The 20,611-nt window shown below is 34.4% G+C and overlaps 1 protein-coding gene across 4 annotated transcripts in view; it reads right to left on the bottom strand.

Annotated features, from left to right (window-relative positions):
• Positions 1-1,139: 1,139 nt before the first annotated feature.
• The window catches only part of VPS13A (vacuolar protein sorting 13 homolog A), a 106,077-nt gene continuing 86,605 nt past the window's right edge, over positions 1,140-20,611 (bottom strand). For 2 of the 4 annotated variants that reach the window (XM_074570812.1, XM_074570811.1), the window contains 10 exons: positions 20,090-20,203; positions 19,556-19,631; positions 19,295-19,458; positions 18,894-18,939; positions 18,504-18,627; positions 16,799-16,913; positions 6,346-6,431; positions 5,550-5,673; positions 3,939-4,013; positions 1,140-2,053 (listed from right to left, as the gene is read on the bottom strand). In XM_074570812.1, the coding sequence (XP_074426913.1) occupies positions 2,003-2,053; positions 3,939-4,013; positions 5,550-5,673; positions 6,346-6,431; positions 16,799-16,913; positions 18,504-18,627; positions 18,894-18,939; positions 19,295-19,458; positions 19,556-19,631; positions 20,090-20,203 (975 nt within the window). In that variant the 3' untranslated portion in view covers positions 1,140-2,002. Of the gene's footprint in view, positions 2,054-3,938; positions 4,014-5,549; positions 5,674-6,345; positions 6,432-13,656; positions 14,652-16,798; positions 16,914-18,503; positions 18,628-18,893; positions 18,940-19,294; positions 19,459-19,555; positions 19,632-20,089; positions 20,204-20,611 lie in introns of those variants that run through there. The other 2 variants (XM_074570815.1, XM_074570814.1) reach the window with 1 other exon arrangement.

Below are 20,611 nucleotides of genomic sequence, written 5' to 3'. Positions count from 1 at the left end.
GGGAATTGTTGTGTTTTCCAAAACATGAGCTTAACCACAGACACGCACATTAAAAATAAATCCTTCAACACTAATGGTTGATTCAAATATTACTGAAGACCCAGATGAGATTTGAGAATCGGGAGTTTGTTGGCAAAATAAATGTAAGAAAGTTAAGAACTGGAGGAAATATTAATTAAATACAGTTTCCATGAAGAGAATAGGATAAATTGAAAAGCTACACAAATGGGAATGTACAAAGCGCTCAAAAGATGTACAAGTGAAAGTTGCAGCAGATACTCAGTAAATACTGGGGATAGAAACAGAGAGGAGATGCCAAGTAATCAAGAGTCAAGATCATGATGAGGCTATTAAGTGAACTATCATGCCTAAAATGAAAAATGATAGATGAAAAACAAATTAAAGATACAGAATGGTACTAAGTGCACCTAATAACACTACTTACCTAAGGCAAAGTACTCTATTAGTTTGGCATGATTATAACCTGAGTTAATACTCTTGGTACGTGCTTGGTGTACAGACAAGTGGAGTAACACAGTCATTGTCATAGTTTGGAATCCTCTTATAATCTTTTAATTCAATTTACAATTTATGGGAAAAATTAAAAGATGACATGTAACCTGCTAAATGGTTACTGAACACCAAAGGACAGACTTTCAGTAAATTAAAGAACTGCAACTGTAGGTTGGCATGCTAGTCATTTTAGATTTTACAATAATGTGACAATTTGGATATCTCAAGCACCGCCAGCAATGCCAGAATTATATCCTGTAGCTATAAATATTCCAACCAATTGTCTGGAAATAATATTTTGGCAGCAGGTACTTACTATATGTATCAGAGATTTTGAAGACTTTGATATGGGAATTTATGGAAACCTTCATGTAACACTGTATTGTTTCCTGTACTTTTTATATCAACTGCAGTAAACAGCCATTCAACAATTCTATGACTACTAAATCTAAGAAATAAGCAGAATTGCACACATTCAAGTTCTCCCTATTAAAGTTCTGCTGTCTGGATATGGAACAAAAAAGGTTTCATTAGGTAAGAAAAGTTGATAAAAGCAACTGAAATATTATATTTATTGTTTAATATAAATTTGACTTTATTAGTCACTTGCTTAGGACACAATACTGTGTAATCCAAGGCATTTATTTTTGGTATGCAACAGTGCACTTATAACCCCATAAACTCCTTTAGTTGCAAGACAGTTAATAACACTTACTTAAAATAATAGGCTTTAATTAATATTTTTAGTGCAGATATATTAATTCTCCCCATCATATATTTTTGTAAACTGTTATACTTTCTGTGAATATTGATAGACGTGCTGCGTTTCCTTGAGTAGAATATAAAAAAGTTCACACTAAAAGTGATACTGTACTGTAAATTCACTGTGACCTGGTCCATTCATTTACAAAAAGAAAATAATATTGTTAACTAAGTAGCCGCTCCTGTGATCATCTAAATTAGACTTCTTGGGTCAGCAGCCTCCTTCTTAGAATTTGAGTTGTAAGACTAGTGATTATTAAGTTAACATTTCCCTTGATAAAGAAATTTGAATTTCAGCACAGCCTCAAGTCATATGAAAACTAAGACACAAACTAAATTTTCAGAATCAAATCAGAACTGAAAGATTTGCTCTGAATAGTATCATAAGAATTATTCCAGAGTTCAATTTCAATATCAAAAGTAATAATAAACCAAATTATTTTTACACTGTATTTATAAAAAATGAAATCTGGAATTCTTACATTAAAAAAACAAACAAAACAAGCCCAGGCTTGGCAGAATTTTTTTGATTGCTAGGGTTGTGGGTATTTTAACGTCATCTATTTTTGTGATACAGCCATAGGCTATTGTGACCATAGTAAATAATTTCATAAATCTTCCTACCCTCACGCTTTTGCTTCTGTGCTGATATTCAAATAGTACTGCTTTTTAAAGAGGAATGAAAAGGTAGCTGTTCAGTGTTCTGATCTTCGTGCTTCTCCATTCATTACAATTTTGGCTGATTCTCTCTCACTTCTTCCAGCTTAGAAAGGATCCACTGTGTGAAGGAAAAGGAAAAAAATAAAAATGTTTCCTTGGTAAAAACCATACAAAGCAGCTGAAAATTAGATTGCAGTGGCTGGACACTTCACTACCTGATCTCTTCCTAAATGAGTTTTTAAACACAGTGCTCAAAATTCTATGTAGATTATAAACCCCTGATTTTCTTACATGAAAACAAAGGCATTTAAGTACCAATATCTGACATTGCATACCAAACTGATGAAACTAGCTAGGTTGATATTTCAGTTTCCTGTTCTGTATTTCAATGAATTTCTTTTTTAAATTATGACATCATCATTTCACCCACATCATTATTAATGCTCTGCATTAGTCTACAACTCCAGACAAATCACAGATGACAATAGAGAAGCAAGGAGAAGACAGAGGACAAGAATAGGTTGCAGCAATGTGATAATACAGTTATTTAGGAAGAGGCTTTCTTTAACTATTCTTTTTAACTTTCTTTAACTATTTTACTATTATGGATTTGGTTTCTTTTCAGGAATTTCAAATTCACATGTTTACTGACCATGGAAAGGAAATCAGTTTCCCAAGAGTCTGAAAAAAAGCTGGGGGGATTGAGGAGGGTAAAGGGGAGTGACATGGAAATCTAGGGTAGGAGATGAAGTTACACAAAGGGATTGCCATGAGAAAGCTGCATAATGCTTGCAAGAAAGATGAGTGGATTATTACAAATCAGATTCTGTTACTGGAACAGGTTCTATGTTATAGAGCTTTAGGATCCCCTCCTCCCCATCACAAGCTCACCCCCTGAAGGAAACCAGAGCTTCTGTTTACCAGGATGCTGACAGTTTGGAAGAAGAATTAGCTGTTCAAGAAATTACTATTCACATCAGAATATGGCACTTCTCACAGACGGAACAGCCTTGTAGTGTCCACTAGACTGACACAATGTTCACAAAACAGTGTCACTGAAATGACCTCATACCCTTTTAACTGTAAAGGCTGCAAGTTTCATTTTCACTGTTCCTAAAACACTTCCCTCAGTGTTGTCTCTCTATATACACAAGAACAAGCGACACATTGCAGAAGTGAACCGTAGGCCTAAACAGCCCAGAAGTGACTCTCAAAGATTTACTGTCTGTAGGATAGCCCCTAAGGCCCTGATGACAATTTTTAAGTGAATCTGTTCAGTATTCCTTCTCTACGATAAAACTACATTTCTTACCAAGCCTGTCTGACAGTGACCTTTCCCCCCCATATTCACATTCCTTTTGGTTTTGTGAAGTTCACAGGCCTTTCTAGGAAAATACACAAACCAACATTTTTCTGAAAAGTGCACACAACTTTTTCAGCTTTTGTTTCCTTGCTTAAGACTTGCGGCATACATGATTTGATACACTAATTTGATTTTTGGAATTGTTCCTGATTTAGCTGGTGCATGAATAATAGTAGTAATATCATGTATCAAATAAACTGTTTGTGTTACTATTACGGATTTTCATCATTCTTCAACCAAAACCGCATTCTGAGGAACAGAGGAATGACACCCTCCACCTCCCCCCCAGTTCCCCAGAATAAAACTAGGAGTAATTTACAAAAACTGCTTGTTCTATTAAAATATACTATTTTAGTTCACATTCTTGATTGTTTAGTTTTTGTTAGCAATACTGCTAAATCATCCATTTGACAAATATTTATGATTCCAAAGATTTATGTAAGGAAAAGTTTAGTGTTGGAATTGAGTATTTTTGAAGTTCCATACTGAATAGATCATTGTCATTTCCATCTGTGTAACCACTGTGTGGAAATACTGAATTTTAAATACAGATAGTAGTTTCAGGTTAAGAATATCTCTGTTTCATTTTTTAAGCCAAATTTAGCACAGCAATAGTATTGTGATATTATTTTGACTTTACCTTAGCATCCTCTGGACTTTTAAAATTAATTATTTTTCCAAATTCTTTGGCATGAAACACAGACTTAACTCGTTCCTAAAAAAAAAAAAACAGCAATTCAAAACTGAAGTTAGTTTCTTCAAACTTTATGACTAAGTTATTTACCATTAAGGCAGCTATATGGTTCAGACAGCAACGCATACCCATTATACTAATCTGAGTATGTTCACATCGCATGCACACAACCTGAGAAACTTCATTTTCTGCATGAAAGCACAGCAGAGTGGATCACTCCAGCAATAACAGACTTCCCTTTTTACCATGGAGTCCCTGGAGACTGAACTATAAAAGTGTGTAGGAATGGAAGGCAGATAATGGAGAATGAGGGGTAACAAAATCTAGTACTCCCTAAGGTTGTAATTTCTCATTTTCCTTTAAGCCATTACCTGGGTGGATATTCCACCAATACTGACTTGCAAGTAGTCGTCTTAGGTACTGAAAATAGCAACTTAGGTTTCAGAAATAGAACATAAACAGTGCTTTGCAAAATACAGTTTTCAACCATAGATTTCAATAAAGAGCATACTGCAAACATGTGAATGGACTCTGAAATGACTGCTGTGTAGGGGTAAAGATGGATATGTTATTTAGCATTGTCTGAAATGGCAGAAACTCTAAGAATTATTGCATCCTGTAAAAGTTCACTTGCAGTCAGAAATCCAGTTTGGAGGATTCCAAACCAATCTGGCTCTGCCTTTCATGCTCTCTGCAATAGAAACAAATAATCTAAGTGAAAAACTGAATGACTTTGTACACTGTCAAGACTGTCCTGACAACCAAGATGTGTAATTACGCACATGAAGCTTATTAAAAACATGAAAAAAACAAAACACTGTCAAGTAAATTTCCTGATTGAAATTAAATTCAGTTACCATCTCAAAAAGAATTTAAGATTATTTTTTTTTTAAAGGAACTTCACTTCTGTAAGTACATTTGGTCATCAGCAGTCATCTTTCTCCTTACGTCCTTTGCTAGTTTACCAGGGAAAGTAAGTTGGGGGATTTTTTTAAAAGGAAAAATTTCAACTGAGAGCAACAGTTTTCAACTTGCAGTAAAAGGGATAAGCATATGTCATTACAGTTTTTATGAAGATATTAATACCTTATTATACTTTTGAAGAATTTGATTACTAGCAAATGGGAAAAAAATTCCATTTGCACATGCAGATGTATTGCTCTGGTATATTTGCATCTTTGGGATCGCAACAAGGGAGAATTCCATATATTGGCATACTTAAACTGTGCCAGAGTGTGTAAAAAAATATTCAGCCATCTTCTGAGAAAGTTTTGTTGTTATCACCATTTTCCAAACTATGAATACATCACGAACTGGTGCATATCAACAAAAAATTCCCAGGACTCAAGGAATAAATTCATCTGCAACATTCTGTTTAGAACAGCCAGAAGCTAGTTATCTGAGGAGTTTGCCCATGCCAAATTTCAACTCCCTTCTCTGAGTGCATCTCAACTAGAAGAGAGATAAAGAATTCAAAGGAGAGAGATCAGGAATTCAAAGTTCCATTTTATAAACAGTAACACAAAAAGGAAACAAAACATTTTTATGTTAACATACCTTGGCTTCAATGCGTAATCTCCTGCCATCAACGATGAATGGTTCTTTGGTAAATTCATCATAACTGTATTGCCATTCACACGTCAGCTGTCCAAAAGTCCCTTTAGTCACAAATAACACACCACTAGGCGCCAGAAAATAAAATTAATAATTTAAAAATTCATGTAAAAATATTTAAATGTTATCAAGTTACCCTAGCTCTAGTGAAGTCATTAATTGCTCCAAAATAGTTCTCATCTAATGATATATAACAATCATACAGCATACTTTCTAAAAGAGTGAACTTTGAACCTTCCTCTAACTTATTTAAAATACTGTGTTTCATAGCAAAACCATAACACTACTTCTAGATGTATTTTTACAAAAAGTTGTACAGGCTTTCCATTTGAGAAGGATGCCTGTTACTCCATTATTAGACACTATCGACTCTGTTCCTACATTATCCCTTTCCCCTTCAATATGCTAATTTATAAGTGAATCTCACAGTCCTATTGACTACAGCCTAAACAGATTTATAACAAATCTTTGTCAGCTAAAGAAATCATAAACCCAACACTCCTTTTCTCATCTTAAATTGAGAAATTACTCTGACACTCAAAATAGCATATTCTTGTGCTGAACAATGCTGCTGTTGAACGCGATTATTAACAGCACATTAAGCATGCTTTCCCAATTATTTTATCTACATACATAATGACAGACCTGTCAAAGCACAGTTACTGATGAACAATTACCAAGGCATGCACATTTTGATGACAGTTTTAAGTGCTTATTATTCAGAGTCAAAACTGTTTACCTTTTTGTTACCATTAATAGATCTGTACTGTTGACCATAGCATGTGCAATATATCTGAGTTTTGCAAATCTTCCGTTTTCAATTTTCTAAAAGAAACAAAGTTTTATAGCTTTGAATATGCTAGTATAAATTAATGTACTAATTTTGTGCTTAAAATCTATTGATCCTCCAAAAGTACAAATTATAACAAAGCACATAGCACATACTTTTAAATACAACGCAACTTTCATAAAGTCAAAATATGACTAACAGATCTGTGACAGCTAGTGTTCATAGTTACATAGAATTATCCGTTTGCTGTTAATGCAGCTATTCAAATAAAAATCAATCCTAACCAAAACCAGCAAGGAACGATACAATTTCTCAAAACTTTTCAGGACTCAGTTTTCTATACATTTCCAGTACACACCAAATTTCTGCTAATACAGTTCTGAGACAACAAAAGAAATAAGGATTCATTTCCTAATTTATGTCAAGACACCTCTAAAATGTTGGACTAATTAACTCTAAGAATACATCTATACTTAACTGTATACAAGAACAAACTAGCATGTAGACAGTGGGACCTAATAAGGCACTTGAGGTAATGCTTAGCATTTCTCCGAATTCTTTTGCTTGCCCTTGAACTTAGTTATTCTTTTGCCATGAATATTGTAGCAGAATATTCTTTAATGGGCAATACATTTTAAATATTGATGACAGCGAATGAATAATCTTTAAAAACAGAGGCTCTGTAGATTTAACATGACTTGGCAACCATTGGATTTCTGATGTTCTGAGCAATAACTGATTAAATTAGCAACCGATTTAAGACTGATGCCTCTTAGTTGGGAATAGCAACATGACTGCTTGCAGATTTCCCATCTGTTACAAACTGGAAGCAAAAAGAGGTTATTACAAACCAGTATGATTCAATAAACCCTTAACTACAAACATACTGCTTCAGATGTGTATGCCAATATTTAAAAACACATAGGTTAGTTCTCAACGCAGTTAAAATAGCAAAACCATTTAATGAGTGTTCACCACCACGCTAAAATGATAAAGACGTTCAATTAGGTGTGCCCTACAACTTCAAATTTGTCCGCATGGATAACTCCACTTCCCCAAACATTATTTTTTTTTAAATTATACCTTCCCTCAAAGATCCCAATTCTTTAGTGACTAAAATGCAAGAACATTTGAGTAACAGATTCCCAAAAGACAGCTTTCCAGAAAGCTCTCAAAGTTCAGATAATTTCTCTCCCCAACTCTGTTGGGCTACAAAATCACAGCTATTGATCATGTGCCTACTTACATAAGTCACTGCTTGAATTTCTTTCTGCAAGACCTAGTGTCTGGGCCAGGATGAATACAGCAAGAAGAATGGCATAAGAAATGAGGAAATAAGGGCTTGGAAAACAGATTAATTTTTTATTTATTTTTGGAAACTCCTTATTCAAGCTTTGTCTAGGGATTGCCATGCCTCCAATTTGAGTCTCTCCCTGCCTTTTATTTTTAGGTCCAAGCTCCTACTTCATAACTAAATAACGAAAAAATCGTCTCTCAATGTAGCCTCTGGAAGGTTCCAGCACACACCACTTTGGATGATTAGAAGACAGAGGAGGCTGTATGGACAGACAGCACGAATAAGAGACCTTACCCAGCTACCAGTCTACTGGTCTATGTCCCAGTGGATTTTCAATGTTAGTGGCCTAGCAAGGAAGACAGGGAAAGGGAAGAAAAGGTCGACAGGAACTCACAGAAATAATGTCTGTGGAAATAGCAAGGATGGTTCAGTAGAGGTAGCAACTACACATTGTGGCATTTAATCTGCAGGGCTCTGTGACAAAGCTAGCAATTTCTCTTACTGACCAAACACTTTATAAATATTGCAAAGTATGACCACTATCTCTCTTCTATTAGAAGCAATTATACGGGAGAAACATTTAGCAATTTAGCCTTATTAGGATGGAAAGGATCCCTAGTCTTTCTCCTGCATCAAAGAAGACAACTTTCTTGTGCTTTGCATAGTATTAAGGTAAGACTCTCAGTACAAAAGTTAATACTCCTTAAGTGGGACTTAAGAGAGGGGGTTACCTCCTTCTATCTTTTCATTAGCTCGATAGTTGATTTTCAACAAGTCATGTCAATCCACTATAACTTACTTAGTTTACTGGTAATGAATTGAGAATTATGAAAAATATTATTGAAGTACAGTACTTAGCTATCACATAGATTGCAATCCTAAACAAAAAAGTCCACCAGGTTCCACAAAAAATATTTCATTCTACTAAGATACACAAACAAGCAATTTGCTCAGCACAAAGATATTGTTACCATGTGGTACGTGCTGAGCTAACTATTCATTGTTAGCTATGAGTCAAAGATTATAAACTCAAGTTACCTGCATTCTATAGTTTTGTAGACAGCAGACATTAATTGCAAAATAAAGCACAGGAAAAGGCTGTACAGTCCACTTGCAAAGGTAATGCTTGTATCTACGCCAATGCTGAGTAATAACTACTTAAAAATTTTCTGCCTTTAGGTTCTTCTACCCTTCATTTACAATCTTTATCCCTTTTAGCATTTGACTTGCACCTATTCATTAGGAAATACATCATAGAGGGATATCCCAATTTACTGCTGATAATTCTTATAGCAAGACACTACTGCGCTCTGCTACCAAAGTGCCTTATACAACTCAAACATAAATGGATATATAATTGATCCCTAAATATAGATGCATAAATATGTTTTTTAAATTTTACAGTATGTAGCTATTAATTGTTTGGAGAAAGACAGCAGCTTGGACCACTGTTTGGTGATGCAAAACTATGAAACTAAACATTGATCAATCGTTGCTTGTTCAATATTAATTTCACCACTGTAAGAAAACAAATACTAATTTTAAAAACACAACTTCCATATTTAAAATTCTAAAAGGTTTAATAACCTGATTTCATTCATGTTACAGTTCATTGACTAGACATGGAAATTGAATGAACCTATTGAAAAAAAGACACTCCAGCATCTGTAAATAGTGAAGTAATCCAAGCACAAATCTTCTACTTTGTAAATTATTCTCACCTGTAGTACAAATGCTTAGATGTCACTGCAATAATCTAACAGTAGATGTGATCATTTGTGCAGAGAAGGATATGCAAATATGCTCAGTGTCTTAAAAGTGGCAACTCCGCATTTGGAAAGATGCCCAATCACACCACATGATCTAAATTTACTGAGGAGCAAGCACAGATACCTTTGAAAAAGTTAGAAATGAAACAGAGCAGAGTTTTAAGTAATGGAGACAAAATTTAAAATCTATGATCCTTCTGGTTATAGTTCTAAAAAATACTACTATTGTGTGTGTGATACAGAAGTCAGAATGTTTGATATCCTTCTTGAACTCATCTAAACTGAAACAACATGTAAAAGAAAAAATACAGTAAAGACCATTACTACTTAAAAACTGGTTATAAATCTGCTACTCTTCTCCCTAGGTGTTCAGATTGAAGTTTTCAGTTGGATTTTAGATTGCCAGTGCATTTCCTTATGAAATGATTACTGTCCAAATGTGTGAGTCCTTAAGGAAATTCACTGCTGTTGCTAAAACTTCCAAGATTGAATTTATCTTTCAGCTCAAGTTATAAGGTGACTTCTTCAAAAGCTGTAGAACTGTTACTTTCAGCAGGCTAACCTTGTATAATTACATAGCAAATCTTCCCCACAGAAACACTTAATAATTCTAAGCAATACCCAGGTCACTTGTTATATCTTGCTCAAATGTGTGTGAAAAGAGGGGGGAAACTTAAATAAAGAAAAAAATAACATGTAAAACATTCCTTTTTTCTGCCATGCAAAATTCTCTCCTCATCCTCTATTAATAAGAGCTAACGTTAATCCTTTACTGCCTGCTCCCTCATTCCAGTTACCCTAATGCACAATGTCATTCTACAAAAAGCAAAGCTTTTGTCCACAATGTGTTCGTGCCTAAATTCAAGATTCTATTCAGCAATGCTGAACAGCTACTCTGAAATCAACATGGTTTTGTTCAATCAACAACAATTTGTGGTCAAGGCTGACATTTCAATCTAGGGCCAGTGTGCAGGACAGTAAAAATTAGGACTGCAGCTTTCTTTCAGAACACAAAGTTTCTGCTTCACAACAGAAATATAATTTACTTACGACTGACTGGCAGAACCATCTTGATCAATTTTGATCTGACTACCAATAGAGTTCATTTGATGAGCTGAATGGAGAAACCATATTGATTTACACTTCCATTATGATGACCACATCTAGATTTTTTTTGTCTTTTCTTGCCAATACAACCAAAGTTCTTTGATTTGTAGCATCTGAAGTGATTACTGTATCAGCAGGGAAATGGAAAAATATTTCAATTTTCTTTTGTGTATTCTCTGTCAGCAAACAAGCTGGTGTACACTTTGCCTAGGACACTTTTAGTTTTTGCTTGCTTTTCCACCAGGTACTAGCATTTATGCTTTGATCACAAACAAGCTAAAATGAAACTGAGTCACACAAGCTTCCACGTTCTTCTGAAACAATTGGTGTTAGCTAGTCTCAGACAGCTTCCTCTAAATATACACAAGACTTCTATTTGGGTATTGGCAATGGCTATGTCCAAATATTGCACATTTAAGTGGTAAGGATCCTGCTCTTTTCTTCAACCTAGACACAACAGGTTTTCCAAAGGAGGGTGGATAATGACAGCTATGATTCAATCAAGGAGCAGCAGGTTAGATGGATGCTTGGTAAGAGTCAGGACAATGTTGAATAAAAATGAAGTTACTTTGAACTTTGGAAAGAATTTCTCCCTATAATTTTATGAAGTGAAATCTCAGTTTTAGAGTACTTGACAATATGGATGTTTATATTTTGATTTGAACCCAAGCCCATGGCAGGAGGTGAGGGAAGGAGAGAAAGGAGGAGTATGAGACATTTTTCCCACTCCTCAGATGTTCTTCCTGGCAGACTAAAGTTTGAATACTAAGAAACAAGGGTCTTTTCAACCCATTCCAACATTCTGCCATCTGAAGCTTACCTCACAACCAAAAATGGTTCACTGAACTCAAAGCCGAACACCTCCAATACAGTAGGACACACTACTGAAGCACAGCTTTGAAGGACTGTCTTTCTTGACAAGCTTACACTGACTGCAGCATAGCTGGGCAGCAAGCTTACAAAACACTGTAAAAGAGCCCTCACAAGCTCATGCACTATAAAGGCAAATTAAAAAACGGTTTTGAATTTATTTTGGTTGTGGCTAGGCACCGAGACACAGAGAACTCCACTGATCTCATGGTGCAAGTGTTAATGACTTACGTTCATAAGCATGAGACTAGCCTATCTTTCAGCTTTATTCCCTGGAAGGGCAAAGACCAGTGATTTCTGGCAGGTCTATAGCTTCTGTAAATGACTAATAAAAACAAAGATATAAACAGTCTCTTAAATAATCCCCAAAACTGTCTACAGTATCCCTCTGCACTGACTGAAGTCTACAGAGTGTCTTGAGAAATCAAAAAGACCAAAGAACCCTGATCAAAAGGCATGTATCAGATAACATCAAGGATAAAGAGCACAGCCGATTCTTCACCTCAGCAAGTAGAAAGCATATAAATTCAAGTGACCATTATAGAAGTCAATAAAAGAGTAAAACTAAATACTTGGGAAAAGCTGAATCATCATCTTGATCTGTAGCTGACAACAGAAAACTCAGCAACCTGAGCTGAAAGGATGGCACTTAGTCATGGAGTCTTCAGCACAGGACTGGACTTCAATTCACCAGTGAACAACTCAGTGGCGGGGGGGTGTGTGGGTGTGGGGAATTGTGCAGCCAAAAGTTAAACTACTAAAATACATTAAAATCAAGGGGAAGAAAAATAGAACTATACTCCATGAAAGAGACAAAATACTGTAAGGTATATGATCATATTTGCCAACTATACTGGCAAAGTTTTTTACTGTTTATTTATTTATTTATTTTTAGTTAGCATTCTACAACCTTTCTATCTACTGAATAAAAAAAGAACTCTCTTTAGTTTTATTGTGGTGGAACTTGAATTTGTGATACCTGACCCAGCAAGTACTACCATTCATGCTACATTTTACTTCCACATTCTGTAATGATTTGTAGAATTGTAAGTTAAAAAACACAAAATGTTATGTCAATTTCATAGAAAAATATTATTACTAACAATCAACTTTTTTTTGCAGGGATGCTTTTTCAGTTGAAAATTATTACATTTCTTTCTAAAGCTGTTTTAAGAATGAGGAAAATATATGTTTTGTTACAAAATTGGCATGCATTGTCTTGTAGGACAGATCATTAAACAAGAAAAACAAGATTTTATAGGATAAAAAGAAATTGCACTAAAAAGTCAAAAAGAAAATGTCAGGTAATATATTCAAAGTTCCCAAAACCCAGCAAAGTTAATAAAATGCAGCATTAAACTTTTCATAAAGTTGTACCTAACAATTTCCTCAAGTTTTAGGTATGACGTGTCTTTTTTCAAGATTGAAGTTCAAAACAATTTCCAACATTCTTCAAAGAAATACCTGAGATCTATTTGTATCTGAAATATTCAAAATCCTTCCCACAATATTTCAGGCAGTAACACATCGCTTTCATCTACTTCTGCAAGACATCCTTTCAAGATGACAGTATTACAAAATAAGTAGCAATACATTATCTGTAGCAATCAGTAGTTTCAGCTAAAACAAGCTCTCAAGTTGACTCTGTCCCCTCTTTTGTCTGGGAGATTACAGGCATGTATTCCTTGGCTCATTGCCCAAGAGATCACACTGTACAGCAGCTTTTGAAGGCACAGATCCAGAATAAGCAGTCTTACAGATTCTAATGATTTTTCCCCTCAGAAATTTGACAACTGGAAGGCAATGGACAATGAAGTACACAATATCACCTTTGGTAAATATGCAAACATTTCAGAAGCTCTTATTGCTTTAGAGCAATTCTAATTCTTCAGATGTTGGCAGAAGAGTTAATTCTTACTACATGGATTGCAGTAAGAATTATTACTTAGTAGTCTTACTCCATTACTTGTAGTAAGAACTATTGATACATAAATATCTATTGCAAGACGTCTTTAAAATGCAGAACTAAAACCTAAATTTAGTAACAAATCACAAAAAAGAATGAGAAAACTGTGCAAGCATGCCAGTGAATACAGAATAAAACAATTTTTAAAGAAACAAGTAACTTGTAAAGCTATATTGTAGAATTTACAATACAGAATTATAGTGGTTCAATGTTGCTTCTCCTCTGTGTATAATAAAAAAACTAAATATTTCAGCATGTTACATATGTTTTACTACACAAAGCCTTGTAGAAGTGCTGGTATTTTCCCCAGTTACCCATGATTTTCCACAGGGTTTAGTTCTGAAGTGGATTTTTTACTTTTTTTGTTGCTATGAAAACAAAAGTATTCATTTAACAACCAAATAATTTATGGTCACAATCAAAAATAACTAAATAAACTGTTATTTCACACATCTAAGGATTCCAAAGGATACCCAAAATAAGTATTTAAAAATCACAGTAAAACAAATGATAAATAAAAGATGAAAGGTTTATGTTAAATGCTCCTTTCAAAATATATGTATTTTATCTTTTAAATACTTTTATAGGTCATTTAGTGTTTTCATATAATATAGTTCCAGGAAACATGAGAAACAATGTTGGAACAAAACAGATGAATCCATTTTAGATATACTTTAGACGTGTTTATTGTTAAAAAGAAAAGCAGACAAAATACTTTTGAAATATGAAATAAAGCAGTCAAACAGCGTTTTGACACCAATAATGACTGTACAACTCAGTAAAGTTTTACTAAACACATTTAAAAGCATTCCATCTAGCAAATTATAAATAAAACCTGTCAAACACATATAAATGCAAAACCAATAAATACATTTGATAGAAACATATCTGGAAATGAACTAAGTCATGATGTTTCTATTTCTTCATATTATTCAATAATATTTTCACCCCATTTCCAGTATTATCTGTAAGATGATTTTTATTATATACTTTTTTCCTTTGCCTAGCATTCATCATCATACAGTTTATTTCCCCACATTTTTTTTTTTCCACAGTTTTAAAAATATGATTTAATATCAGACATCCCCAATTTCCCAGTGGGATATATAGCAGCAACATTTAATACTTAAAGGACAAAAGAACGTGACAAAGGCCATGTATATCTGTTACAGTCCGTATTATCCTAACTGTCATCATCATCACTACTATTGTGAGTCTTAGTCCATTCCCTGTAGGCCTGTCTTTTCTGAAAGCATGGTAAGGGAAGAAGAAAGCAAAAGAATTAGTTTAGAAGTATTAGTTTGTCTGGCAAATGTGTTAATCAAAGCAAACTAAAACCCCAGAAAACAAATTCTGAAGTAACATCCTAGTTTAGGACAGAGTATGAGCACGCGAAATCACCTACATCCTAATTTTTTTTTTATTCAGCATATACAATCTCTAAATCACTAAAAGAACGTTATTCTAATCTACTCCAGTAGTTTGCTGAAAATGCTACAACACAGTGACTGCAGCAGGGCCAGTCACCAGAACTGTATGCATAGAATTAATTAAAAAGGGGAGAATATTTTTCCCCCCATAAGAATATATCATGCTATTCAAACTGCTTCAGATGGGGAACATGTGATACACTGTCATACAAAACAAAGAAATACGTCTAGAACTAGAAACATTAAGAACCAAAAACATTAGTACACTTGAAGGTAGGATAAGATTAAGACATCAAACATACTATATCAGAAATTAATGTCTGGAAAAAAATTACTGAAAAAAATTCGTTATTTTCTGATTTGACTGTCTACAGGGAGAATTACAACCCTGTTTGGACGTTTCAAAACATTTCTTCAAGAGTAGTTCTGCCTTAGAATCATCATGAATGAAAACTAATGAGAAACACACAATTTTTCAACTTTAGCTACTTTCAAATGGTGGCTGCCCTCACAAAATATGACAGGCATTACACAAGACAATACCTTTATGCTTTTATAAGTTGGATAGTGGAAGGTGGTCGTACTCAACCACACAACAGAGAAAAATCAGAATTACATACTGGATTGCAGAATTTTTTAAAGATTTCTCAGAAAAAAAAAAAATGGAAACGTACAAATTTAAGAAGCAAAAGCAATGCAAAGTCATTAGAGAAGTCTGCACATTAGAGCTGACACTGTTGGCTTGCTAGAATTTGTTTTAGTGGTACCCTTTAAAACAGAAAAGGGGATGCTTTGGATACCAAATAGAGAGAAAGATTAGCAATAAATTTATGCTGTTCATCAGTAGTAGCTCCTAACTATGCTCTAGTTAAGGTAATACTGCTTTATAACACTAGCTTTAAATTGGTTAAAGCTACCTCATTAGAAGGCAGGCAGAGGCATACTACTGACTACCAAAAAAACTTTCACGGTCTGCTGAATTAGATCACAAGTGAATAGTATGGCGAACATAGCCGAGATGCCCCAAATAGGACAATCCTCTTCTACCAGAAAACAAAGACACACTAATAAAATGCAGAAGAAACAGAAACAACCAGACTGTAACTCAAAATGAAACAAACAGCTGTGACAATTCTCAAAATACTCTAAAAATCCTCTCCAAAGGCTACTTTGTACTTCATTCTTATCTACTTCTCCAAAAAGGTTATTTCTGTATGCCTTCTCCAACATTTCTCTGGCACGCTGTGAATCCTTCAATGTGTATTTTAAAAATTCTGTTTACATTCATGCAATCACTAATTACTACTTTATTTCTTATGTTTGAATATTTCTAAAAGGCAGTTTTACTTCTAACAGAGAAAAATAAAAACTTTGTAAGCTGCACAACAGTTGAAATTATTTACACTTTGATTTCTGAGTCAAATTTACTTAAATGGCAGATGAGTTATTTAAGAATAACAGCTACTCAGCATGTTCTTCATGAAAACAGTATTCCACTTCAAAATTGTTTGCGTTCTTTCAATGTCTGTAGTATGACATAAATACAGCTATTTTAAGTGTTTAAAATGCTGTTTTACATAAAATTGAGATTAAAAAGTCACTGTTTAAAATGTGTACTATAAAATTACTGAAGAAGGCACCTTTGTGTTTATCATCACTGTTTATCAAAAGTAAAAACTGAAGACTTAAACCTTTTTGATTACACATACAAACCTTTTTCTTCTTTCAACATCTTGCACAAACCTCTACAGATATACTGGTATAAATTATACTGTCATTCTCAAAAGTTATATCACAGAAACTACATCACCAAAGTGGTCATAAGCCTAAGAAATCAAATGAACCTTCTTGACTACTAGGTGAGGGATGGTAGGGAATTTAAGAATTGGGAAATTCTGTAAAATATTTATTTCAACATATGATGAGTTAAAAGGTATGTCAAATTATCTTTCATTTTCTTCACCTGTAACATTTGACTTCCAGTTCCATCTCTTAATCTGTAAGGTCTAATAACTCCATCTTCACCAAAGAAGCGAGGTGGGCGCAAGCTTATCACATCTTCTGATGAATCTGCAACTCTGACAATAAAGCAGCAAATTTAAGGCATGTGTCAATATTTCTACTCAGCTACAATATTTAGCAAAGATGTAAATTATTTTAAATACAAATTAAAGTCAAGTACTAGCACAGCAATTGTTGTCTATGTATGTACTTTTGCATATGAATAGACATTGAGTAGATATTCTATGAAACAGTAATAGTTTTACTCAGAAATCTATTTCAGAGAATGATTATTAGAAAATTAGATGGCACAGGGCAGCATATGCCTGCAATACTTGATTAGTGTTTAAGTATTGTACTTCAAAACTTCAAAATTAAAGACATCTGTGCCATACAGAACTTCTGCCCTTGTATTTTTCTTGCATTTCACTGCTAAAGAACTTAAAGTGGAACACAAAAGAGACTGGCAATCTCATGGCAGCAAAATAGGTCTAGCTCACTGAGAAGAACAGGGCCATTAAATACCTGTATTCAGATGATGCTACTAAATACCCTCTCAAAACACTTTCTCCTACTTCTGTACGTATTACAGTATGAGATAATCTACAGCAATGGGTTTATTAAAGTGAGACTATACAATATTCAATATGCAGTCCTAACACAGATCTCAGTCTGAACAACCAGGACAGATCCTGGCATGACCCGGTAGTCTTGGAATTCATCTCACATAGTAGTAATAATATAAAAAGTCAATGCAGCTGAGAAGTCCTTTTTTCCTGTATATTTGCAGTAAAAGGAAAAAAAAAAAATCAGCAATTGAAGGAAGTCTGATCACTAAGGCTTTTAAACTACTTTCTTTGGTAAAGCTAGAAATACCTGAGATTTGATGTGTTTTTTAAATGCTGTGCACTAAACACAGTATTAAACTGTGTATTTTTCAAAAAGACACTATTTACTATATAATCATAGAATTGTCTAGGTTGGAAGGACCCTTTCAGATTGAGTCCAACCATCAACCTAACATTGAAAAAAACCCATCACTAAATCATGTCACTAAGGTCCACATCTACCTGTCTTTTAAATACCTCCAGGGATGGCAATTCCATCACTTTCCTGGGTAGCCTGTTCCAGTGTTTGATAACCCTTGCAGTGTAGAAATTTTTCCTAATATCCAATCTAAATCTACCTTGGTGCAACTTGAGGCTGTTTCCTCTTGTCCTGTTGCCTGTTACCTGAGAGAAGAGACCAACTCCCATCTCACTACAGCCCCCTTTCAGGCAGTTGTAGAGCGTGATAAGGTCTCCCTTCAGCCTTCTTTTCTGCAGGCTAAACAACCCCAGCTCCCTCAGCTGCTCCTCATAAGGCTTGCTCTCTAGACCCTTTACCAGCTTCATTGCTCCTCTTTAGTCATGCTCCAGCACCTCAATGTCTTTATTGGAGTGAGGGGCCCGAAACTGAACACAATATTTGAGGTGCAGCCTCACAAGGACCCGAGTACAGGGGAATGATCGCTTCCCTAGTCCTACTCACCACACTATTCCTGATGAAAGACTAGCTCATCTGTGTTAATGACAAAGTGATACAGAAGTGATACAATGACACAAGGTAGTACTACTACTATTGTCTGTTTCATGCCATATGTCACTCTTCAAACTTATTTTACTTACTTTTTAATACCCTGAAATGTGCTGCTTGCCATGTCTATGATTCCTCCAGTAGGCCTAGCTACTGCTCCCACTAAGCCTTTTCCAACACCTTTGAAAAAACCAGCTGCTCCTTCTTTCTGAGCTCCTAAACGGATAAAATGCAGCAAATTATAAAACACTGAGTTTTTCTTATAATCTTAACAAACTTAATTCCCATTTAATTACAAAACTTTTTCGATATGCAACTACAGAGTCTTCACACAAAGTTCACATAAACAACATTTAAACTAGAAGTCAGTAGGAATATAAAATCTTGTCAAAAAGTTTTATAACTCAGATTTATGATGTCTCATAAATATCAAGAATTTACCATCATACGAACAGTTAACGCATCAGAAGACCTAAACTTACCTCTTATTGGTTTTGTAACTATTCCTGTTATGCCACTGACAAAACCCTACCAACCAAGAGAAACAAAAGAAACATTACAAATATGCTTTCAGATTATATTTTTCATTTTTCAGATTTTTCTTACTGCTTCATTGGTGAATACCCTAAAGTAAATGTGTTGGAGTATTCTAAAATTCACTACAAGTTAACAGAATTAGAGGCATCTGATTCACAGTTCCTACCTTCTCTTCTACCCTTGTATCTTCTTCTTTAAAACTATCGCTCAACTGTGGCCATATATTTGCAAAAACAGAGTTAAAATAAAGACTAACAACTCTCTTGTGACTATGGCAGCCTCCACATTTGTTACTCTTGGCTGCATGAAATTTGTTAATCTTTTTATAATTTTTTTTTCTCCTTACGGAAACTAATCCTTTTCCGCCACGAGTGATGCCCTCTCTCAGACCAGTGGGCTGTTTATTCATTGCTTCTCTCCTTTTCTGCTGGTAATCCTCATCCATAGTTATCGCAGCTACTCCTTTTGCCATAGCACCAGTGATTCTCGATGCAGCACCAGCTAATCCACCTATTGTAAAATAAATCAAAGTAAAATGCCAATGCAATTTACAAATACCTATATTGCTTACCAGTAAGTATACCACCATTATAACGCTGAAACTTACCAACAGCTCCCCCTACTAGTGCTTTAAGTCCTAGTGCCATTCCTTCTATAAATTCTTCAGGACCCTGGATGGCTCCCTAAGGAAAAAAAAGGATGCATTCATGTTAAGCTTTAAATAATATTTTTGTATTTTTATATATATATATTATTTTTTTTTAAATCTTACACTTGTATTGCAATTTATATATAACAGAGAGAACAAGACTGTGAGACCAAATGAGAAAGTGTGAAAGTGCCCATGAGAGCAAGGTTGTTTTAGAATCCTAATTCATTCCCTGAAGTCTGCTTATTTTAAGGCAAATGAGAAAAAAAGGCAGTTTATTTTAAAATAGGAACCATAAGGAATGGTCTTTTGTGAATTAAGTTAAATGGCCGACTCTCTTGTTTTTATCTTGAGTTTTCCAGTAACTTTTCCTGGAACTTTCAATTTTCAATTCTAAATCTAAATTTAAAACCAAAAAAAGGTTTTAAATATTCACATTTTCAATCTATCTACTTGTGAGAAGTTTCATAAGGTGGCCACAGAGATTTTTACCTGGTAAGGTTCATAGAAGAATGCTTCTACTCCTTCAGACAAACCTCTGATGAATCCAAATGGATTACCCAAGACATCAAGGCCAAGTATAAGAACATACATCTGTTTAATAGCCTAAAAAAATAGTTATTAGTAAAAATATTTTAGAAATTACACTAAAACAAAGGCAAACAGTGTAGCATACCCAGGTTAAAAAAAAAAGTGAAAGTAACATGAGTTTAATATAAACATCTTAATTATTTGGAAAAGTAGAAGTAGTCATATTAAAAAGGATATTACAGCAAGTAAATCATACTAAGTCAGCCAAATAAATGTTACTTCTTACAAGCATTTGACAAATAACTGACATTAATGTCCTTGAGATTTTACAAAGCAAGCACATTACCTAGATTTCTCTTGTACCACAGGACAAAATTCAGTCTGTTTGCATATGCTGAGAAAATTTTGTTGATTGTGACTGCAAAACATTATAATTACATGTATATGACTTGTAATTCAATTTTAAAAGAAGGTTGAGCATCT

Source organism: Larus michahellis, chromosome Z, assembly GCF_964199755.1.
Source record: "Larus michahellis chromosome Z, bLarMic1.1, whole genome shotgun sequence".
Classification (NCBI taxonomy): Eukaryota; Metazoa; Chordata; class Aves; order Charadriiformes; family Laridae; genus Larus; species Larus michahellis.
Note: the sequence above shows the minus strand (reverse complement) of the source record. Positions and strands in the feature narration are given on the sequence as shown.